Source organism: Cuculus canorus, chromosome Z (assembly GCF_017976375.1).
Source record: "Cuculus canorus isolate bCucCan1 chromosome Z, bCucCan1.pri, whole genome shotgun sequence".
Lineage (NCBI taxonomy): Eukaryota > Metazoa > Chordata > Aves > Cuculiformes > Cuculidae > Cuculus > Cuculus canorus.
The window spans coordinates 40,234,413-40,259,230 of record NC_071441.1 but is presented as its reverse complement, the minus strand read 5'-3'; the positions used below and the strand labels follow the sequence as shown (position 1 = coordinate 40,259,230).

Here is a 24,818-nt window from a genome sequence, read left to right as displayed (position 1 = left end):
CAGAAGAAATGGAAGTTCCTTCTTACAAAACAGATCTTTTCACTGTTTTCTGAATTCCTTAGCAACAAAGAAAGAAAAAGAAACGTAAATTTAATGTAGTTACTGTGAATAGCTTTCTGCCACAATTTCCCTCAGGAGTTGTATACATAATGTATATTCTATTAACCAATCACTTCATTGCTTTGATATTTACACCTGCTACCAATTTCAGTGCTTATTCGGTTCACCCGAGACTCTGATGCTTTTCAAATGAACATTAGTAATTTCTTCCTTTGAATCTAAAACTTTTAATAGTTATACTCAGTATTTTTAGATAAAAGATGAATCAACCTTGTAAAACTTTAGAAATTGTTTATTGCTCTACATCAATATACCACATATTTAGAAAAATAAATCAAGAAGTTCCGATATGAAATGCTTACAAACACATTCGTGAAAATTGGCGGAGCAAAAGATATAGAGAAGTTTATGCATATACTACATGGATATATCACTTCTAGTATTTTTTCCTTAAAGGGTTATTGTAACAACTGAAGTCCTTCTCTGTGGCAAAAGATAAAGTTACACTAGAATTACAACTGAAGTCGCTCATGAAAAGCCAACTGCATAGCTAATTATACTTCTACTTCTTTGTCCTGAATCTAAAGGTGATCACAAAACATCTTTGTTAGTGTCTCATTCTGTTTTGCTGTTGTTGTTGAGACCTTTCCACTATGATAAATAACCTCATAGTAGCTGCATTTTATTTTGCTTTTTTCTATGCATTCAATTTTCAGTCTTCAGAGTTTTCATTAGGATTCTACTCCAAAAGCAACACTAGTCCTCTGATGAGACCATTCACATCACTACATCTATTGAACTTATGGAGAACCATCAATCACATCTAGGCAACATTTATATGCAGATAGAGTTGTTTTGACTAAATCAAAACACTCTCAGTGCATCTGTTGCCAGAGTTCTTGAATATCTTGTGATGCAAAGCACAAGAAGCATGAGCTCTTGCCCTTGTCCTTTGTTGGGTGAAAGCAAATTCTGTAGATTACAGAATACTTTGAGGAAACTCTATGTTTGATAACAAATTGGAAGAAACAAAGAGATAAAGATAATTTTTAGTTATTACAGTCTTTCTTTTTTTCCTTCACAAGAACTGCAGAGGAGAACAACCTAGTTTTAGCTTGATTTTCTTCAATTGATTTTTCACCAGATAACACTCTGTCTACCTAAACACTAGATATAAACAGTCCATACTGAATATGCTAGGTATATGTGTGCATGCTTATATACACATGAAAGCATATGTTGGAATATATAGTATTGCTCCATTAATGGGAGAATTTTTTGAAGTATTCCATGTAGACCAGTCAACACCCAGGATTATTTTTTTTTATATATTAGACAATTCTCTTAACTCTCCTCAAATTCTAGAAGAAATACATTATCTCTCACACAATAGATACCTTGTACTCATGCTTAAAACAGAAAATTGTATACAAAGGGTATGTGAGTAACATTCTCCTTCTTTTCACAAACTAGGTAGATAGCGAGACAACAGCTTTTATTAAACAAGACACAATCCCCAATGAGCTAAATGAAGTCTCCAGAACTGTCAAATAAAGTCTTTCTTCCACTGCTGGATACAAACTTCCAAGTACAAAAGTAGTTCTGTTTTCTGAGAGGTCTTCACAGCTGGCTCATTTAATGGAAATAACCCGCCAGGCCATAACATTTCAAAACGATAATTAAAATAATACATTCCTATTTTGTGGAATGTTTTTTAAATAACAATTGTAATTTTCCTCTTGCCTGTAGCAGGAGCTCACCACCTAACACATAGCACTTGAGTATGCTGAACTGTAACATTGATCTCAAACCAATGCTCTGCATTATCAGGAAGCAGGGCGTAGTGAAAAGAAAGCAAATCAGAAAGACCCAGAACCAGATAGCCACACTCCGCATTTTATTGTATCTGACTGTGAATGAAAGCCAGAACATACAGGTCTTCTCACCAGATCTGCCACTCCACACACATCACCTGGCCTCTGGCTCTAGTCTTGAGCAGTAAGAGAAAGCTCCAGAGCACTGTGAGACAGTGAAATAAGGATAGCATGGAGTTTTTAGAAGTCCAGATGTGACACGAAGGGCCTATTTGCACTAGGAATCAGGTGAAGCATATTCTAAATTACTGCATAGAAGCACAGGAAAACCCTTGGGAATTTCAAAAACAGTTTAAAAACACAAGCTCTCAACACTTACATTTCATTTGCTTGAAGATGGACTTGTTGGGCTCAAGCCAGTGCTGGAAAGACAAAGCAGAAAGAAGAGTTTAATATGGACCCTATCAGGCAACATCATCCTTGGTAGATGTATATGGTACCGAAAACAGGAAGTAGGATTTTTGTTTCACTGAGACATGCATAAACAGTAAAAAACATCTCCATAATGTTATAATACTGAAATTGCACTGCATAAGCATATGTGATGTTACCACTGCTTATAAGATGTAGCTGAGGAAAAAAATAAGATAAATATTTCTAAGACAAAGTTAAATGAGACAGGCCGTAATGATTAATTCGCAGCAGACATTTCATTCTTAACACTTTCATCCACTTTTTTACAGAACAATGATCACATTGACAGTAAGACAGACTATTCAGAAATGCTAACATCATCTGTTCATTAATGCTGTCTTCTACACTTCTTGTAATTTAAAGCATGTGTAAATAGTGTATTCCCAATTAGCACCTTCAGAACACAAGCTATTGCTCTTTTCTAGCAACAATTAAAAATCTGACGTGAAAAAGAAGAGTTTTCCATGAAATGTTTCTGCTATGGACAGCCAGCTGACAACACAGAAGTATGGATGCCTACCAGCTGGTGTATAACTTTCCAGGGAAAGACTGCAATGGCAGGAAAACATGCATTTTTTAATTCTCTTGGAAAAAAACAAGTAAAAGTCTCAGATGCTCCTGTGACGAAAAACCAGACTGATGTTTTAGTTAAGAGCCTTAGCACATCTCCTGCTGACACTAACTGAACTGTTTAGGAGAATATTTTGATTGACAAAAGAACATGCATTCAAGTGCCACTTCTGACCACAGCCAACAGCATTTGTACTAGGATTTTTCCCGTAAGCAAAAAATCTCCACGCTAAAATGAGATTTATGCTGCAGAAGCAGCTGGTCAAAAAGCACAGCATTTAGCTTTAATAAGCATAATCAGCACTGGGGGGTCTTGTACTAAGGGGTTTCATTTTTAACCTTCTTCATTCTAGCTCTAAACGTGTATGGTCTACTGCAAAAAGAAACGTAGCATTTTTAAAACCATATTAAATACTTAAAATATCCTACATTAGCTACTATTTTTCCTCATAACTTATAGTAATTCTTCTACTGAAAAAGGCCAGTGTAAGATATTTTGTAGGAATTGCTAACAGCTGACAGAAAATTATTAAAGATCATGACGTCTCAAGAATTCAGTCAAAATCAGGGGTGATTGTAAGCTGGATTTCTGAATTCTGTAATTCTGGAAACAGAATTTCTGACACAAAAAACTCTTGAGAAGAACATTTTCAAATATCTGTTGCTTATCAGCTATGGCTGCTCAGAAACTCCTGCATAGTTTACAGCAATAAGCACTACAGTGTATTTCTATTTGAAGGTCAGTCACCACTGAGACTGATATGGAACCCTGGTACTCACAAAAAACTCCAAACAAAAAAAACCAAAAAAAACACTCCCACATTGTCTCTTCAGTTCTTACCTCTCCCCAGTATATCTCTTTTTTTCCAGGGAAAAGAAGAAAGAAACAGAATTGAAAAAGTAATACCTGTTTCACCAGCTTACCAGAAATATCTAGCTCATTTCTTTTTTAGATCACATAGATACATTATTTATACATTTTGCTCTGAATAATGAGGGTGAAGGCTGTTTATAAAAAGGTAAGGTAATTTAAGAAATTTGATACAGTCTGCAGTACTTTATAGGACATAATCCAGAATTAATTCATAGACAGGGAACTAGTCAAGGCACATAGATCATAGAATCACAGAATGGTTTGGGTTGGAAGAGACCTTAAAGATCATCCAGTTCCAAGCACTCTGCCATGGGCAGGAACACCTCTCACTAGGTCAGGCTGCTCATAGACTCATCCAATCTGGTCTTGAACACCTCCAGGGAAGGGGCACCCACAACTTCTAGGGGTGACCTGTTCCAGCACCTCACCACCATCACAGTAATACATTTCTTCCTAACATTTAATCTAAATCTCCCCTCTTTCAGATTGAAACCATCATCCCTCATCCTATCAAGGCACTCCCTGATAATCTCTCCCCAGCTTTCCTGCAGGCTTCAATATGCAAGCTTACTTTCCTTAACCTCTTCACATGCCCACCCCAAGTCCACCAGGATCTAGGCAGACCTAGCTGAAAATTCAGACAGCAAACAGAAAATTGGACAGTGAGCCATGCTGTACAGTTGTTCCTATAGAAGTGAGAGTTAAGTGGTATCTTACTATTTTTATCTAGAAGGAGCACATCACAATTTCTTGGACAGTTTTTTTTTTGAAATACCAGGCTAAAATAATAGCACAGACCGGGTCAGCATTTACAACTGTTTGAAAAAGCCAATTACCTATTCTACCGAAGGAAAAAGAAAATAAAATATCAGAGGTAATAAAAGCCACTTCACAAATATGAAACCCTCATACTTCACCATATGACAAATGAAAAAGGGGCAACATGCATGATATTCCTCATGCAGTGCACCAAACCTCTTAGGAAAGCTAACATTCAAAATCAAACATGTTTCTCTTAGATCTGACATTCATGGGTTAAAAATTTATTGAAAAGACACTGAGCAATTAAGCAGTCTAGACTTTCACTTGGATATCAAGCAACTGACAGGCAGTTTTCAGAAGCTCAGATTTCTGTGGTGACCTTCTGCTGGTGGAAGATTGCAAACGTGAAGGCAATTCAGCTGAATATTCCATAAAGCTGAGCGGTTACTTTACAATTTGTGGAGATATCCAAAGACACAGCAATTAGGTGCGTAATGCTCTGTGTATGTCAAGGGCAGATAAACACCTAGTCATTGTCAGTACTTTTGAAAATAGCTAACCCTATATTTGTTTGCTTGTTTCAATTTGAGTTTCAGGAAAGATTTTCCCCTGAGTACTTATCTTTCAGCCTTACGGCATTGACTATTAATAATTAATAACTATGCCACATCTCTACTATAGATTATTCATGCTATATTTATTCCAAGATTAATTATCTGTTATAGCTAGGACTAGATAAAGGTTCCTATAAATTCATCAAAGGATTTCTGCAGGAACTTTCAATTGAAAAGCATCTAGCTTGCAAACTGCTCTTCCCATGTATGAATCTTCTTTTTTTTTCTTTTTGCTGAAAAAGAAAAAAAAAATCTTCAGATGAAAGGAAAACAACAATTTGAATTAGCTTGTCTGGACAAATTTTAAGAGTATTTTAAATCTTCAACTGTAAAAAAATTTCATTACTACTCTATGCCACACTGCCTTGTGGGAACAAATCATAGGTGTTTCTAATTCCTTCTTGTAAGGCTAACATCTCATGAGGTAAATAAACCAAACAAACAAGTCAGACATACACTTGGGTTTCGAACTGGATGATCTTTAAGGTCATTTCCAACCCAAACCATTCTATGATCTTTAATTCCTCTCCTTGCAGTAAAATGTGTAAACTAGGGCAGGAAATCCCAACAATTTTATAGTTACATTTTTGCCTCATCTATTTCATACTGTTGTCCATAAATGTTGCTTTAATTGGGTGATGGCCTACAACCTCAAGCCATCTTGGCTTTATATGTGATAGTACTTAACAATCATCAGAAATCATTCCTGCAGGGAATGTCCTTCCTAACATGTTAGCATTGTAGTTATTACCCAGTGGAGAAGATGACTTTGATTCTAATCCAGCTGACTTCTGCTAGCAAGGACCCTGTGAAGAGATTCATGTCCAGCACTACCAACTTCTAATCTCTTTTGCCAAAACAAGTGTGGGTAGCCGCTGGGTATCAATGGGTATAGTCAGGCAAATGTCCTCAGGGAAGCAGAAGCAGAGAGAAAGATACTTACAGAGATGGAAGGTCAGTCATGGGATAACTACAGAGTTTTGGTGCTTCAGGTGCCAGTGGTGAGTAAGCAAATTATTATGGCTATCACTTTTTGTCTTGACATCCTAGAATGTGCTGAGAATTGCCATCTGACTAACATTTCATTGCAACTGCATGCTGTGTTTCAGGCTGGTGCAGTTTTTACTTTGTAAATAAAGCCCTCACCAGTGATCAGCCTTTAAGTGGCACTGAGTAGTGATTAGTGAGGCCAGGTGTGTTCTTGCTTACCCACAAATGCTGAGCAGCTGATGTGCTTCCAGCTTCCTCAGCAAAAGCACAAGATGAGTAAGGACACCTTCCAAGGGTAAAAGTACAATTCTAGGAAGTCAATTTAACTCCACAAACACTGATATGCTTTATTAGTAAAGACACTTCAGCCAACAACCTGTTTCAAAGTCATTCACTGGGAAGATCAAAGAGGACTGAACTCAGTCACAGTATATCAAAGTGCTAAGAGTTTTAGAATAAGAGGTAGGGAGGAAAGAGGACACAATGTCCCATATCTATTCTTACAGCCTTTGTAAAGGATCAGATGCTCATCCTCACACCATTCTTCCTCTAATTTCCAACAGACATCTTATAGTGCAAAGATGTGTGCTCCAGTCTCCTCTTCCTGTTGACTCCTGCATAAGACTGGCATAAACCAAAGCTAACCTCCTAAAAAACAGCCAAGCCAAAAGCACATCATCTGACCAATCAGAAGTTCAATGAATTCATTTAAAAATCTCTCCCTTCGGCAACACAAGAGGCTTTTGAGTTAGTCCCTGTGTTTGCTGGAGAAGCAGTAGTGAAGGGGAAATCAAAAGTGGCCAAATGCTGTGAATATTTAAATCCTCCTCTGCAAGCAATACTCAGTCAAGTGCTCAGATGTACACATAGTAAAACAGAGTCAGAAGAACATGCAGATGTCACAAGAATATTCCAGCTAGGCAAAGCCTGGATTTGAAGACTTTTTAATGGACAGAAGAGAGAAAGATAATGGATATATGCACTGAAACATTGATAGAAAAGTAATACAATTAATTTTATTTAAAACTCAGTCCTATATTAATATTGAAAATTAATACCTAACCTTTTCCTTGGACAAAAAGCTAAATCAAAATCAATTTGCTTTAGTCTCAAGGCAGTGACTTACACCAGGTCACTGCCTGGCAAAAGTCAAACTCAAAAATACCAGTAACATTATCTAAAGCTAATGGAAGCTCAGACGGGGGAATTAATTGGGTGCACACTCTATACCAGCACAAGAGATATCAAATGAACCAGGGCACCCTGCATGTCTCCTTTCTCATGCCCTGAGGCTGGCACCATTTTTTTTAAGCTTTCAAGAACCTCTGCACCAAGAATATCAATATTGTTCTATTGCAGCAATGGACCTGTTTCTCTCTATGGTTTGTAAAGTCAGGACATCAGCTCTCATTAGTTGTTTGCTAAACAAGAAGACATACTTTAGCATCATAAAAATTAATCTGGTCCAGAAAAAGTGCCATACACTGGAACAGAATCACTTTATGATTCTGAGCTGGAATTTATTAAAAAAATTACAAATTCTTACTCTTATCCCTATTACGCTAAAATATTCAAAGAAACTCCAGTGCTTTAAGCACTGTTTAAGAACAACTTTAAGTTGTTCAATCGATCCATAACCTCTAAATCAGCTGAAGATCTAGCCATAACATCTGCATATAATGATTTACGCATGAGACACCAGGTTCACAACTGACGGAAAAAACACCTTTATTTTCATTAAAATAGCCTCTAGAATAATTTGGTTTACAAGGTTATTATCTTCACACAAGATACTTCAGTTACTATCATTACTGCTGTATTAAGTGTACATGTATATTCAATTACTGTTCATCTATGTCAAGATTATGTTTAGTACATAAACGCACCTTTACTGGTACAAGGAAGTATTCATTTAACTCAGCAATTTTTCACTGAAAACGGCCTGAAGCAGACATTTAGAAACTAAGTACAAGAGTAGTTCCCATTGTGTTCACCAGGCTTTTTCTACCAGCCTCCATTACAATCTTTTCATAAGTCTTTATGGGTTTTCACCAATTTGTCTAAACACTTTTTTTTAACACTTTAAAAAGTATTTTTGGCACCTACGACAATGAATTTTATTACTAGATGTGGTATTTTTAAAACTGTTTCTCAATACCAATTGCTTCATAACTTCCTTAGGTGCATTTTTGTTCAGTTATAAGAATTACAGGACAATCTTTCCCTGATCACTAACTCCAGGCCATTTTATATCATATCATATCATTCTCTCTCATCCGCTCTTGCTCATTCTCTTGCTCTTTCTCACTCATTCTCTTTTGCTCATTTCTTTTCCTAAATGGCTTATTCTAGTCTAATCCATCTCTCTTCATACAAGATTCATTCCTACCTGACATCATTCTCATGGTCACCCTTGTTCCTTTTCTAGTTCTACTATATCTTTTTGAAACAGCATGACCTGAACTGCACACACCACCCAAGGTCACAGCAAGACTTCGTCTAAAAGCACAAGATTTTTGTGATTGCTCTGTCCAGGAGAAGAGATCCAAATGCACAGAGAAGCACTAAAATTTTAATTAACTCATGGCTCAGTCACTCCAGTTTGCAGCCTATAATTCTATATATTCTATAAATATTCTAATTCTATATATATTCTATATTCAGCTCTAGCCCTTCAAAGAGAATGAAGAACTCCCAGACAGTTCTCTTCACAGAGCTGTACGGAGCCCTACAAATTGTTACACAAAGACACAGCTTTGTTAAACTGAGGTTGCAAATTATCTGTTGTCTCCTTCTGCCAACCTTCGCTGCCTTCACGTGGGACTAAATGCACATATTTAAGAACATCTATTAAATAGTAGTTGTTGCTGAAGCAGAGATCAGCTGCATCCAAGGCTTGAAGATCTTTCAGAAGGTCTCTTTGATGAGGCACCTTTTGTGTACATGTCCCATCAAAACCAGAATTGCTACTTTATCATAAAGAAATGCATTACTCACTGACAACAGGATCCAGTTTCCTTCACTAGTAAATACTGGGACAATGCTGAAAAATTGAGATTATAGGATTAAAGAAATACTGTAGTTCTACTACATTTTTTTTGAAACAGCATGACCTGAACTGCACTCCAGGACCACTGGAAGTGATGTGCTCTAAAATACAAATGGGACCCCTCAGCAGCCTTACTAGTGAAATAAACATGTAGTCTGACAAAAAACTGCAATTGTATTTGCAACAGTTCTCTAGGGGGAGGTTGGCAGGAGTTCCAGCAAATCTGTACTGCACAATGTCATCTAAAATGATGTATGGAGCCAGGCTCTGTGTCCTGGGGAAGTCAGAAAATCCCTGTGTACTCACAGCGACCATTCAAAATTGGCTGCCTGGTTAAAGCGTATTCATACGCTGATTTAAAAGCTTTGTTTTCATACTGACAGGCGCACACACACAGGGTTAAAACCACTGCACTGCTGTGTTGCTCCTGGACAACAGTGCAGCACATCCAAATGACAAAGCAACTTAAAGCTTCAGGGTGATTATGATTTCAAGCATTATGATTTCAAACATTTGTACAGTGAGTGGTGTGACTTCACAGTTGCTTCGGGGCCCTACAAAGCCTTTTCCTAACGCCTAGTGCTTCCGACCTACGCCATGGCTGGCTCCAAAGTATTTCCACTAACAACTACCTCATACTTTCATAATCAAAAACATGATCACAAGCACCTGCTCAAATCCAAAACACAAAAAGAAGTGTTCAGTCAGTCCAGAGTACCTGGCACAGAATTAGCCATGCTCTAATTCCTCAAGAGTGAGACTGTGATAACTGGCCTCAATAACAGCACATGAAAATATACCAATAGGTAGTTCCTGGAGTAGCAGACTCAGTAACACCTCCTTCAGGTATGTTTCAGCCTTGAAACTACTTATTTCTAAAAATACAAGCTCCAAATTATGGTTTCTAGGTTCTTACAGTGTCTCTCTCCCTCAGCCCTCTCTAAATTCCCTATGGAGTGGTTTTGGCCTACAGCATTTCCTTCAATAATAAGAATAATAAGCTTTTATCCACTGATGTGGCAGCTTATCTTCATGAGACCTTGCAGGAACTTACTGTTTGAGACATATATCCCTATCGAAATTTGACCAAAACTGGCTTCAAAAGTTCCTACAGTTGAGAGTCAAGGAGAAGGGCAATGTGATTCCACATGCCTAATTTTCTTCAAAATCCAGGCAAAAAATTCAACAGTTAGTATATGAACACTAGGAACTCATTTGTTCCCTGCATAGTACCATTAGACATACAAAGGTATACTGCAATTTACTGCATACCTCTAGGACAATCCTGGCTTTTCTGAAGCTACCCTAAGGCACAGTGTCCCCAAAGGAACATCCAAACATGACACTAGAAGATAAAACAGCAGATACAGCATAGAGTCCAGAGTCCTTAGCTGCCAGTTCAATTTGAGGTCACTGGCATTATTACTCTCCTGTATATCCTAACGCTGTTAAGAGAATATTTCAGGTTTTTTTTTTTTTTGGTCTGGAACAGAAAATGGAAAGCTATAGGAAATTTTACAAAGTTTACATATCCCTAAAATATCCACACACATTTACTTATGCAGAAGGAAAGAATTATTTTAAAATGGGGGCTAAGGGGAAGAAGGAGTATACATTATAAGTTACTTGAAAAACAACCTATAAAAACAACAGCTGTTTCCCACCACAGTTTTCCCACTCTTCAAAATTTTGTTCCAACCTAAGACAATTAGTCTAATTATCTACATTTTTCACATAGTCAGAAGTTCTAAATGTTCTAAACACAAATATTGAAACATTTCATTTGAAAAATCGGAAATATTGAAACATTTCATTTTTTAAATTCTCAAATCCGGTCAAGTGTTTCAACACTCCAAAGTCAAAATGCTACATTTTGGTAGCATACGCTGAAAGAAGACATTTAGGATGAACTAAAGCTGATATTTTTGCCTGCTTAAGCTCCTTCAATAGATTACAAAACAAAAGGACTACAAATTAGCTTTTAGAGAATTCTGCAAGGTTCGCACAAAAAAAAATACATAGAAACACAAGGGAGGAAAGCATCAGTGGGGAGACTAAATGCCAGCAGGAGTAATTCTGCATATTATTATATATAAATATATATGTATGCATGTGTACACTACGTAATAATATATTGTTATGACATACAGCTTAACTATTCACAGAGCCAATAAAGAATAATTCACTAAAAGCTAGATTTAAATGCATAATTTTGGCAGTTTCACTTAGAACCACAGATCTTGCCCTTTCTGTGAAAAGCCAGAGACTACACAGTGGAATATAAACTACAACAGAAGCATTCAAAATTTCCACAAAAATAGGCAAAGTAACATGAATTGTATGCTACCTGCATCAGAATCAACAGCAACTCTCCCAGAAAAATGTTAAGGTTTCTTATTACAGCTTTTAGTACATATTCTTTGGAAGAAACTTCAGATGATGGCACCTATTCTCTTATCTCAGTCAATGCTTAATTTAAACCTCTTCCATAAAGTTAGAGAGACCCCTCTTAAAATTCATTACAAAACTAGTTAAAAATTGTGTCCCATTGCCTCCATTATGGCTGTTCCACGTGCTGCAGCTCTCATTGGCTTAATTAAGAAACCATTTCTCTTGCTTAAACAGTCTTTTTCTTTCTACTTTACACTCCGATGCACGTATAAGCATATCCTCTTACCCTTTGTTTTGCTGCATCAAATGGGTCGTAACCTTCTTAATACCATGTCAAAAACAAGCTCTCCATTATCTTTACCTTTCTAATACTCCTTCTCCTGATTCAGTTAAACTGATCTTTCTTAAAGGCAGATGTCCAGATTAGAATAGCTGAGGTATCATTAGGGTGTAATGACAATACTCTCCTGAAAATATAGTACTAAGAAAGGGCAAAAAAAAGTGTTGTCTTTTATCATTAGTCACATGATGCTGGTGGCTGATTACCAAAACCAGACCAGGCAATACCTGTTTTATTCATTGCCGCACATCTCTTCATCTGCCTATGGGCACTGAGGTACATTGTCACACATATTGTTGAACTGGTTTGGGACGAATTATCACTTCCCTTCAAAGTAACTGTTCTCAGCTAAGTCACCAGACTGAACTTTTAAAAGAAGCTCTTGGTGAATTCCACCTATAAATTTTTACTGAGCTAATAGGTCAGGTTTGTAATACATTTAGCCAACCCATAAGGAGGTACTGCAGGAAATGTCTCTCACATTTTCCTTGGCAGGCCTGCAAAAATTCCACAGAGCTTTGGAAATCTCTTTTATGGAGTTCTAAGTACTCGTTCCTGTAAGGTGACTATAATGATGTGACACCTCCTGCGACCCCACTGCAACTCATGCATGCTGCAGTTCATCTCCATAACCACATACCTAAACAATTACTCCTCTGTAATCTCAGGTGGTCTTGTTGTAGTGAATTTGAGGCAGCTAAACTCACAGCTGCTAAAATACAAAACTAAGGGCCACCATCTATGTCATCATTACAAAATCATTATTTCCTCCACTTTTCTAATGAGCCATTTACTGAAGAACTTTACCTAGCTACAACGCTCAAGCCCCAACATAATTGTTCATAAATTGCCATGCTTGTTGTGCTACTAGGAAATTGTTAGTACGTTTCTTTAAGATCAGAAATGGATCAGAAAAAGATCAGAACAGTCTTCTGCTGACAGGAGAACTGTAATTAGAGATTCACAGTTTTCCTGCAGCTGTCTGGGAGGTACTCACACATCTGTATCTGACAAAGAGGTAAGACTCAAGTAAGTTGACCTCAACAAGATCAGAGATTCAAAACAGCCAGATGACAGAAAACCAATATTATTTTATAATAACATTAGTCTACAGTTTAGTCCTTACAAAGGGATTTGTTTCAGAGGAAATACCCACTCTGAGGGAAAGTATTTTATGTATAAATATTTAGAAGTATAACCTTAAAAAAAAAGGAAAGCAAAAATAACACAACAGGACAGAGGGACAATAGAAAATAAAGCTTGTAAACATAGCTTATTTTGATTAATAAAGAAATATCCCTTATAATCGTGTTCTAACTCATGAAAGAGTTTAAAATCCATACCCAATTAGAGAAGTTATACACATGCTTAAAAATGTGAGAGTAATTATAAATGAACATTAAAAATACATGTATGGAAAATACAAGCTTGAGAAGTTTGCTTAACAAAATCCAGCTGAAAAGCAAGCCAGTTGACATTAAGCCATGCTACTACACAGGATGGCCACAGCATTCTTAGTTGTTGGATATAAAAGGAAATGACCTAAGATTTTTTAGATAAGAACATAAATGTTTTATCAGGTTCTCTTTTACTACTAATGAAGAACAAACTTCTGTATAATCTTCCATAAACTTAAGATAGAATTAGCTGTACAACAAGATGTAAAAAAAACCTGTATAGCCAACACAAATAAGGTACTGCAGCAAATTTGGCAATACAGTTAATAGTGCTTTGAAACACGGGAGTCACATAAGATATGATATAAAAGGCATCCCAGTAAGAATGGGGTTGTACAGTTTTTTCTGAAGCATCACTTTTTAAAAGTATGATGCCAAAAAAATTGCTTTACTAAAAAAAGTCTTGATTGCTGTTAAGTAAAATAACTTTTCTGTAGCAATTTTAGAGTGACTATCAGAGTAAAGCATAACAAAAGCAAGTATTCATTAAGTTCTCCCTAATTATAGCCTAGCAGTCCACCTACTTCTCCTATCAATTCCAATTAGGTGAACATCCCTACAGTGTTCAGGATTGTGAAGAATTAAGCACACTGGTCAGAATAACTGCTAATTATTTTAATTTTAAAAAGAAGGATGTAATGGAAATGACCTGCTGCAGCTTTGCAAGGCTAGTGCAGTTCTATAAGGTTGAGTAGAGGGTGATTTCCTTATTCCAGTGATTTCTGACAAAACTAATTAGGCTGTAGCAACAGACACCCAGCAAAATGTTTCTCTCTTCATGAATCATAGCAGTTTCATACTGGTGATTGTTTCCAGAGATTAAATGACAGTATATGCCCCCATTATATTTGAAGCCATACCTGTCTTAAGCCTAAGACCAGCATGATCTCACAGTGAAGATGCAGCTCTGAATTTCACTGTCTGAGGGCTTGTGCTCCTTGCGCTGACCATCTTTTCCTACTTTTAAACAGTAACAATCATCTGAAACGAAGCAGGGAGGAGCAGTAGCAAATCACCTGCAGAACACAACCTGCAGGACCACCTTCCACCTAAGAGAGATTACTTATGACTGTTCATGCAATGCACAGAGTGCAGGCCTGTAAATTTTGTTGCACAAATGTAAAGATGCTCTAAGGCAGAACTAACCTGAAGAATCCCCCATAACCTGACAAATCATACTTCTTTTATTTATTACAGATATCCAAGTCCACGTACCCTGTGAAAAGTGAAGTACTATAATTACTTTAAATTGCTAAACTCAATAGGATTCCTGCCCATATCTCCCAAGAAGCATATTCTACAGAAAAATAAAAATCCTAAATTCCAGTGCACTGCTGAGCCTGGAGCTATACTGTGCTACCTCTGAGTAGTGCCTATAGATCCTTTCTATTTTCAGTGCCTGGAAAAACTACACAAATCAGAATATATCAATTTACCTGAAACTAAATACATTAGAAAAGTCATTTAATAGTGCCACTTTAGGAATTCCAGCCACAGTATAAACCCTCGAAGATTTCTAACTTTGCAATAGAACTTGCCTGCTTGTTGGGAAAAAAAAAAAAAAATCAATTTAGCATTACTTAAGAGCAAATGTAGTTAGGAGTCTATATACATACCCTCTGCTTCTCGGGGTCAACGTATCGAATACCAAAATAGTCTTTTTCCAGCAAGCTGTAATAGTTGCAGATGTGATCTATGAGAAACTGACCTTTAGTTTCCCTCTGTAAAAAGAGAAATAATTGATATATTATTCTGAGTATTCTGAACTTGCTGTCTATAAATATTAACAAACCTAATCCAAAATGTCAAGGAAAACAGCACATGAAATTTTTTGTTGTTCAGACGAGGACAGTGACATGAGCATCTCCTCTAAAAGATGAAGGAGTTAAGTGATCAATACATTCCTTGCACATTCACAAACAGATTCATTAAGAAAATATTACCACTTTCCTGCCTCAGGAGAACTCATGCTACTCTAATATCTGCACATTTACAGCATTTAATATATTAGTAGTAACCATAATTCCACCCGATGCTCTAAGGTGTAAGGTATAAACATTTACATATGGAATTCCAAAACTGTGTGTGTTTTTTTGAATCCTCCAAGTTCACAAGCAGTTTTGGCAGTAAGTATTTTACTGGTTCTTTATGCAAGGCCCACAGCAAGAGAGACTCAATAATTACTTCCCAGATAGCACAACAGTAAAAGGAAGAAACGCCCAAATGACTGAGACATGTGTTTTAATCTTTGCACTGTTACTGCGTATCAAAAGCCTTAAAGAAACTTACAGTACACAGGATATTTAATTAACAATCTCATTTTTTATTTCTGCTTGCTTCAGTCTCAGTACTGTGCTTCATCTCTCCTTAATCTACTGCGTGATATGGAAAACCTACATGAATTTTCATATTTCTTCTGATTCAGCTAATGTGGGGTGGGTTTTTCTTCAGAATTTTGATGTGTGTATGAGCCCTGGGCTAAAGCTATTCTCCTAAAACAGCCCACTTTAAACAAAGGTGCTTCACTGCGTCGCAGTGTTAGGTCTCTGTATTTCTTTCCCTCTCTCTGACTACCCTGGTCCTACACTGAGATGCCTGTACTGTGGACCGGGTAGCAAGTTTGCAAGACTCTACCCTTTGCTGACACGATACAACTTGAATCTAGCTCTTTAATGTCTACAAAATAGAAACTACACAGGACATGCAATCATATTATATATTAAAAAAAATTTTTATTGTACCTATAAATCACTCCTTGAAGACTTTAATGCTATGCTTTATTCAACTTTTCTTTAGGAAGCTAACAGGAAATTTAAACCGTAGACAGCATGGCTAGGCAAAAATGAAAAGGTAACTCCTGCATTTCTCAACATACTTCACAAAATTGGACATTGCATCTAACTTACAAGCAGCTGAGGCAAAAGCAGGGCTGTGACCTTTCTGAGGTCAGTCTAAAGGACAGAGGAAGCAATGGCTTCAAGACCACCAATGTCCAATGACACCTATTGCTTTCAACAGAGAAAATCAGATACATTCCAAGACTGGAGTATTAGAAAAAATAATACAAACTATGAACTACTTCTTTATTTTTTTATCTTTACAATTAATAAAGAATTTCATCATGGATGTAGTCACTTGTCCTTTTGCTCCCGTCACTGAACAAATAGACTACTAAAAAGCACCTTCAGATAAGGCAGCGACAGAGAGCTGCATGACTCCTCCAGTGTGCTAGGGCTCTTGCAGCCATCCCTTTCCCTGTCACATGGATCTTCTCTCCTCACAAACTCACTTCCAGACCTAAGAGAACTGCTAATTTCTCTACAGACTTCCATTTCCTAGATGTAGGGGACTCGCCTTCTCTTCCTACTACGCAAGCCATCTACTTTGATGGTGCATCTTACTAGGAGAGTGACAGAGGCACTGCAATAGGTGGCTACCCAGAGAGTGGAATCTCTTTCTCTGGAGATATTCAAAACCCACCTGGATGTGTTCCTGTGCAGCCTGCTTTAGGTAAACCTGCATCAACAGAGGGGTTGGACTAGATGATCTCCTGAGGTCCCTTCCAACCTGGACCATTTTGTCATGCTGTGATTCTGTGATTCTACTACTTCTTTAATCCTTCACGTTTAACTCTGATGTATTTAGCCCTTGCTATGTGTCCTTTACCCTTCCATATGCTGCTGCTTGCCTGGAGGATATCACTGCCTTGACTGCATCATGGTATTTCTGTACTTTGCTTTCCTATTTTTAAACAGGCACTGTCAAAGGATGTTAACCCGATGTCTGTTTAGTGTACATGCTCATTCAACCTCATGCTTTGTGGCCTGCACTGCTACTTTTTTCCCTGTAACTTCTTTCTTTGATTGTTTCAATTCAGCCTCAGGACACTTAAAAAATTACTTAGTTGCTGCTAAGAGTTGTTAACACACTGACATTTTTTTTACAAGCATAGGCATGCTAGTGGTAGCATAAAGAAAACCTTCCTCAAAAGGCAAAGCTGTTACCAAAGATTGAGAAGTACAAAAAGAAAACTGTCACTCTCCCTGTGACTGACAAAAAGGGTCTGCACTTATACACTCACACCTCAAAGAAATATTTTCCAGCTTAAAATCTTAGAAGTGTCTGCAAACTTTTGTGACTATATGATAACCAAGACTGTCAAAATATTAAGACAAAATTGCACAGTGACATTTCAATGCAAAGACAGTAGGAAAAAAATTGAACACAGATGTGAAACTCAAGTTGGACAATTTTAAGATGAATCTATAATGAACTAAATAGAACGAAGGAATAACAGCTATTTGGTGACTCAGGTACAGTCAAACATGAAAACATATTCTACTAAGAAAAAAAACCAAACTGATTTTTAAACCACTGGAAATCAGGAAAAGAGATTAGTCATATTTTCATCTGACAACATTAGAGGGTGTTACTGGAAGAACAGTCAGTAAGTCTACTAACTTCTATAGGTTCACATTCTAATTCACTGATGTAAAAAGTCCTTCACTTCACACACCTAAATAATCATAGAATCACAAAACTTTTTCAGTTTATGAGGAATCTATAAAAGGTTCAGGCATATATGGTGTTCTACAATCCAGTAACAATGCTCTCTTTCTAAAATAAGCTAATGCCCTATTCTTCTTGCTTGAAAGACAGACGATGGAAACGAACCAAACAAAAAAGAGCAAACAAACACAAGCCTCCGAGCTAAATTCATGCTCAAGGAATCCTTAAGCCATACATGGATAAGCAAAAAGAACTAGTCATTAACCTCACTGTTGGTTAGTATATACTTCAGTTAATAGTGCTACTCAGTCAGGCTTCAAGTTCCCTGTGATTCATTACTAGATATTAAACAAAATCAATAAAAGTTGCTAAATAGACACATGTATAATATGAGTGTTCTCAAAAGAAATACTGTTCTAAATGCATGACTATTATGCTTTTTAAATACCTGCAATTTGAAAAATTTCAGATCATAATTGATACACAGGAAAATACTACACGCGGCACAAATCATCTCAAGTATGAATTCATAGCAGTGTGGCAAGAAGGATGGACAATGGTTGTTCATTTTGTTTTCTGCAAACAGCATCCATAAACTTTTTCTACATTTCTTTAACAATACTCTGGATTCTCCTGAGCTTTATAATCTGATGATCTTTCTTATCTCCTGTGTTCTTTGATACACTTATTACAGATATCAGTACAAAAGAATATATTAAATCCAAAGCTTATTCTAATTTGTGGAAAAATATGAATAAATTAAATTGGGAACTGCCAGTCAGCCGCAACAGAGCACAGGAATGGATTTGGGTCACAGAATAATGAATATAAAACATTGCCTGAAATTTCAGATAGTTGCTATATAGCTTTCCAATTAGACAATCTTTTAAAAACAAAACAAATCAAGCAAACAAACAAAAATAAACCACAAACCCTGCTACACCAGTAAAGCACTTTGCAGAAATTCAGAAAAACATTTTAATACTCCATTTCAGCATGTTTACCAGAACATTAAAAAAAATTACATGATTAAAAAAGCCATTACTTGAAACATTACTGAAAACCAACAACAGACTACAGGAAACTAGAGCAAAAATCAAGTCAGAATCTTAAAAGCTTCACAGCTGAAATCTTTGATAATTATACCATATTCACCTAGAAGTCATCAACTATTCTCATGTAGAGAAGACCAACCCAGGTAGAAATAAATGTCATAAAAATGCTTCACCAAGAGAACCAGAATGTCCTAGATTGTAATCATTACATTGTTTTCGATTAAAGAACTTTTTTCTAAGTCCATTAATTCAAATGCAATATCTGGCTATCACAATTGTGACATATTTTCTTCCAGATTTCTGCAACCCACATTCTATGAAAAATTATTTTTAAAATGGCCTTAAATGAAGTCCTTAAATGTAGTATAGCTGTTCCACACACTCACACAAATACAGGCTTTTGGAGACTCCTATAAATAATTTGAGGAATTACTCTCATATGCCTAGATAAACAGGCACAGACAAGACAGGTATGTTTTTCCCAAGGCTGCATTTGAATATCTAACCTTACTACCACTAAAATCCCAAACAAACTCTAGCACTTGTGCAAGGGATATAATGCCTTGTAAAAGACAGAATCCCTGACTACAGAAGGTCAACTTGCAAAAAACAGTTAAACTCTGCTTTTTAAGCTGGATCAGAAGTTTTCTTTTCTATTAAAACAAGTATGCATCAAATTAAACTAGCAGCTGTTGCAAAAGAATTAAACAAAACAAGGGACATTCACCATTGCAACACAACATGAAAACATGATCATACAGAATCTCCCACTGATGAACTCACAGAACAACCTGAGTTTCTTCCTCGGCTCTAGGAACCAAGTAGGACACTGCAAATATGCTTCATTTTCACGGTCGCTATTATGACAGCTTCCATTTCTGCAACTCTGCAAATGTATGACCAAGTAGCCCAATTCCTTGATAACCGCTCTGTTATACAGAAACTGAGACAGACAAAGATCTCCATGGCTTTTGAGCAGTTTCAGTCTAACATACTATCCCAATTTTGTGTGTGCTTGGTGATTTCTTTTTTTTTTTTCCCTAGTTTCTTTGGGCAACTTAAAAGGCAAGAGAGAGTACATCTTGTTTTGCCAATTTAGCTCTTCTCCGATGACGTAAAATGAGACAAAACACTGACTCACAATTCCGAAAGTGAGACGAAAACCATTTATAGCAGTTTAAGATCTTGCATTCAGTGAAATGTCTTTCCTCTTTGCATCTGCTTCCCTGTGGACTTCTGTGTCTATTTATCTGAATGTTGTCACAAGAAAGAGCAAGAGCCGCAAGCAGGTTAAAACACAACGTGTCTGCTCTGTTATCTAACTACTGAAGTCCTGCCAGCTGTGCTTATCTCTGTCAGGAAGCCACTGACTTTACTAGGAGGGAGTGCAGAGTCATAAATACAGTATTTATTTGCACCAGGGACTTCAGTCCTCATTCCACAAGAGTCTTTACTCTTGTGAACAGCTTCCAACAGTGACTCTTTGTGTAAAGCTGCTCACATACTTGTGCTAACAAGACTCATGTAAATCCACCCTAAAACAGAAAAAGTAAATTAGAAGAACAATTAAACAAGTAGTTGTGTTTAAAAATCTGGAAAGTTCAGGCTCTCAGGCAAGACAAGAATAATTTCTGGTTTTGTATACTTGTTTTCTTCAGTACGTTACATATTTTCAAGCTCTATAGATGTAAAAAGATGAAATAGATGAATTCAAGAATAGTCATGTCACCACAGAATGAAACATAGAAGAGTCAGAAAAAATGTCAAAACAAAGTTGTTCCTCTAAGGCAAAAACATAGTTAAAAAAGCAGCTGTGGCTATTGAAAACTGAAATAGTGTGGTTGTCAATACCTGACAAGCATCATAAAAAGCAATAGAGATTTACAGAGCTAAACTGCCTCCTTGACTGCCACCTCTCATATTTCTGACTTCTCTTCAGACATTCCCTTCTAGTGATAAAACCATATTTACACTAGGCTTTTCATAACAGAAACACCTTAAAGCCCAACAGGCATACATCAACAATTGTTCTATAGTTCAGCATCAGGTTATACGTTTGTACACAGAAGTGTGTCTGTAAAAGGACAGCTGGGAACAATTCTCTCATTCATGTCAATTTTGGGACAGCTATCATCACATTTGTTTTGTTTCCAGTGGCACAGCAAAAGAGTTCACTCAGCATCACCATTGGACTGGGGCATGTACTATAGGAATGGGGCTGATTTAAATATCAGCTCTTGAGAGCTGAATAAGAGGGAGAGCTAAGGGCATGGAGAAGGAAAGCAACCCAGCATGCCCAAATTCCACTGTATATTCTAGATGGATTTTTCAGTCCTGCTTAAATAGCAACATCAAGAACAGAATCCCCATTCTGCAGCAGCTGAAGGCAGTGAGGTGGAACAGGCTCAGCTCCAACCTGGCAATGTTGAGCTAGCCCTAATCCTGACAACTTCTAACGCCCTGAGCAAATTTCTTACCTCTCTCTAGATTTACGGATTCACCACAATTACAAATGACAGTAACTACTCACAAGATGGATACACAGACAACCTCTTTGCCTTTTTTTGCTCCATCTTTGGGAAAAGTAATACGAATACATTTTTCTAAATGTTTCACAAGAACTGGACCTTGCATAATGCCTTCAAAATATAAAAAATAATTAAAAACACATCTATTTCATTCCTCAGTGAAAGTGTTATAACCCTCCAAAAGGATTTCATTCCTGCTCATAAACAATATCCTCTGGTACTTTAAACTACTTGAAGATACACTGGAAGTCTATTATACAGCACTTAACTGGAAATTTTCATCAGTTGTAAGAAGGGTCAGCTGCAATTTACTTTTCTGTCATTAAAGTTTCAAAATAAAAAAAAAAAGACAAAAAAAATCTGATAAAAACTCAGCTTGGAATGTGCAGATTTTATTTTAGAAGCAAAGTATTTAACACAGAATTTTCTCTGCTTTATAGTGAGAAATTAATAGTATTTCTACAAATGATTGGTCAGGAAGGCCAAGACGCAGATGGAGCTGAACTTGACAAGGGAAGTGAAGACCAACCAGTAGGGCTTCTACAGGTAGGTCAGTAAGAAAAGGAAGGAGCGTACCCCACCTGATGGTTGAAAATGGTGACCTCATATCGAAATATGAGGAGAAGGCTATGGCACTCAAAAACTTTTTTGCCTCAGTCTTCATTGACAACAGCTCTCCTCATCCCCCCTGGGTCAATGGACAACAAGATGGGAACCACGGGGGTTAAACCCCCTGACTATAGGGAAGAATCCGGTTCTTGAACATCTGAGGAACCTGAACATATATAAGTCTATGGGACCTGATCAGATACATCCCAGAGTCCTGAGCGAACTGGCTGATGTGGCTGCCAAGCCACTCTCCATGATATTTGAAAAGTCATGGCAGTCAGGAGAAGACCCTAGTGACTGGAAGAAGGGGAACACTATGCCCATTTTTAAAAAGGGTAGAAAAGGCGACCCTGGGAACTACGGACCTGTCAGCCTCACCTCTGTGCCTGGGAAGATCATGGAACAGATCCTCCTAGAAGACACGCTAAAGCACATGGAGGACAGGGAGGTGATTTGAGACAGCCAGCATGGCTTCACCAGAGGCAAGTCCTGTCTGATCAACTTCGTGGATTGCTATGATGGGGTAACTGCAGCAGTGGACGTGGGAAAAGCAATGGGTGTGATCTGTCTGGACTTCTGTAAAGCCTTTGACACGGTCCCCCACAACATCTTTCTCTCTAAATTGGAGAGATATGGATTTGATGGGAGGACTGATTGGTGGATAAGAAATTGGTTGGATAGCTGCATTCAGATAATAGTGGTCAACAGCTCGATGTCCAGATGGAGATCTGTGACAAGTGGTGTCCCTCAGGGGTATGTACTGGGACCAGTGCTGTTTAGTATCTTTATCAATGATACAGACAGCAAGATTGAGTGCTCCCTCAGCAAGTGTGAAGAAGACACCAAGATAAGTGGTGCAGCTGCCACTCCGAAAAGGACAGGATGTCATCCAGAGGGACCTGGACAAGCTGAAGAAGTAGGCCTATGTGAACCTCATGAGGTTCAACAAGGCCAAGTGCAAGGTCCTACACCTGGGTCAAGCCAAACTGTGGTTTCAGTACAGGATGGGGGGTGATGTGATTGAGAGCAGCCCTGCAGAGAAGCACATGGGGTCGCTGATTCATGAGAAGCTTGACATGAGCCAGCAATGTGCGCTCACAGCCCAGAAGGCCAACTGTAATCCTGGGCTGCATCAAAAGAAGCTTGGCCGTCAGGTTGAGGGAAGTGATTCTGTCCCTCTACTCCACTCTTGTGAAACGTCACTTGAGGTATTGTGTTCACTTCTGGAATCCTCAACATAAGAAGGATATGGAGCTGTTGGGACGGGTCCAGAGGAGGCCTACAAAGATGATCAGAGGGCTGGAGCACCTTCCATACGAGAACAGGCGGAGAGAGTTGGGCTAATTCAGCCTGGAGAAAAGAAGGCACAGAGGAGAACTTATAGTGACCTTCCAGTACCTAAAGGGGCCTACAGTAAAGCTGGAGAGGGGCTATTCATAAAGGCTTGTGGTGATGAGGGCAGTGGGTATAAACTGGAGAGGGGCAGGTTTAGACTAAACATAAAGAGGAATTTCTTCTCCATGAGGGTGGTGAGGCACTGGCACAGGTTGCCCAGGGAAGCTGTGGCTGCCCCATCCCTGGAGGTGTTCAATGCCAAGCTGGATGGGGCCTTGGGCAGTCTGACCTAGTGGGAGGTGTCCCTGCATATGGCAGGGGGGTTGATGATGATGATCTCTAAGGTCCCTTCCAACTCTTCCATTCTATAATTCTATGATTATTTTGCCTGAACTACCTATTGCAAATTATGTACTTAATTCTGTATAGTCAATTATCTAACCATAATTTGTATCAACATTTCCTAATTCAAGAGCATAGAGGAGGGTGGGGATTTTTAACCTCTCTCTCTCAATACATCTAGTTTTGTATAAATTCACTTAGTTCACTACTGTACAAATTAGCTTTTTTATAAAAAATTTTACCTGCATATGTCGAGATCTTTCTAAACAACTCCATCACTCAGCCACTCCAGCAGAAATAAATCAAAGAATGTACTCTCAGTAGAATAGTTTTCCTTATCTTTGTTTAACTGAAGGGAAAAAGTGGCACTCTACTACATTGTTGGAAATCTGATCCCAACGCTATCTTCTCACAAGCATCATCCAGGTGGAATTGACTGACAATACACAGGCTCAAGAAATGAGAAGACTGGATGGACGTATGGGAAGATCTAATTCACAAATTAGAAATACATATTATGATACAAAAAGTACTGAGGGAAGAACTATATTTGCTCTTATTCAGGAAGATACATCTCTCCCTAATAAGCCTCCTTATGAGGCAAGCCTCCTAATGAGACAAGCAACAAGAATACACATTTCCCTTAGCTGCAACATGTTCACAATATAAATTCAGCACAGAGCTTCCCAGGCATGCACACTGTAGAAATGCACTGTGGTGCAACAAAACCAACTCACCCAAACCTAACAAAAACAAAGCTTCAGATTTGAATTGCCAGCTTATTTCACCCTCATTTGAAGTGGGAGAAACTTTCAAGGGAAATAAAGAAATGGATGTAAATACAGGAGTGAAAATATTAGGAATTAATGTCCATTTTATTTCGTAGGGAATTTAGCATTTAGTAGAGATAACCTTTGGCCACAAGAACATTTCATGCCTAAGATACCTGAACTCCTCTGGTTTTAGAACTCATGGGCCTTGAAGTACATAACGTTTACAAAGAAGAGGGGAGATTTAGATTAGATATTGGGAAGAAATTTTTTAC

The 24,818-nt window shown here is 37.7% G+C and overlaps 1 protein-coding gene across 12 annotated transcripts in view; it reads right to left on the bottom strand.

Annotated features, from left to right (window-relative positions):
• FRMD3 (FERM domain containing 3) overlaps positions 1 to 24,818 on the bottom strand; it is a 140,946-nt gene that overhangs the window by 60,360 nt on the left and 55,768 nt on the right. For 10 of the 12 annotated variants that reach the window (XM_054055504.1, XM_054055497.1, XM_054055498.1 and 7 more), the window contains 2 exons: positions 15,012 to 15,116; positions 2,254 to 2,296 (listed from right to left, as the gene is read on the bottom strand). In XM_054055504.1, the coding sequence (XP_053911479.1) occupies positions 2,254 to 2,260 (7 nt within the window). In that variant the 5' untranslated portion in view covers positions 2,261 to 2,296; positions 15,012 to 15,116. Of the gene's footprint in view, positions 1 to 2,253; positions 2,297 to 15,011; positions 15,117 to 19,750; positions 19,771 to 20,100; positions 20,208 to 24,818 lie in introns of those variants that run through there. The other 2 variants (XM_054055502.1, XM_054055506.1) reach the window with 2 other exon arrangements.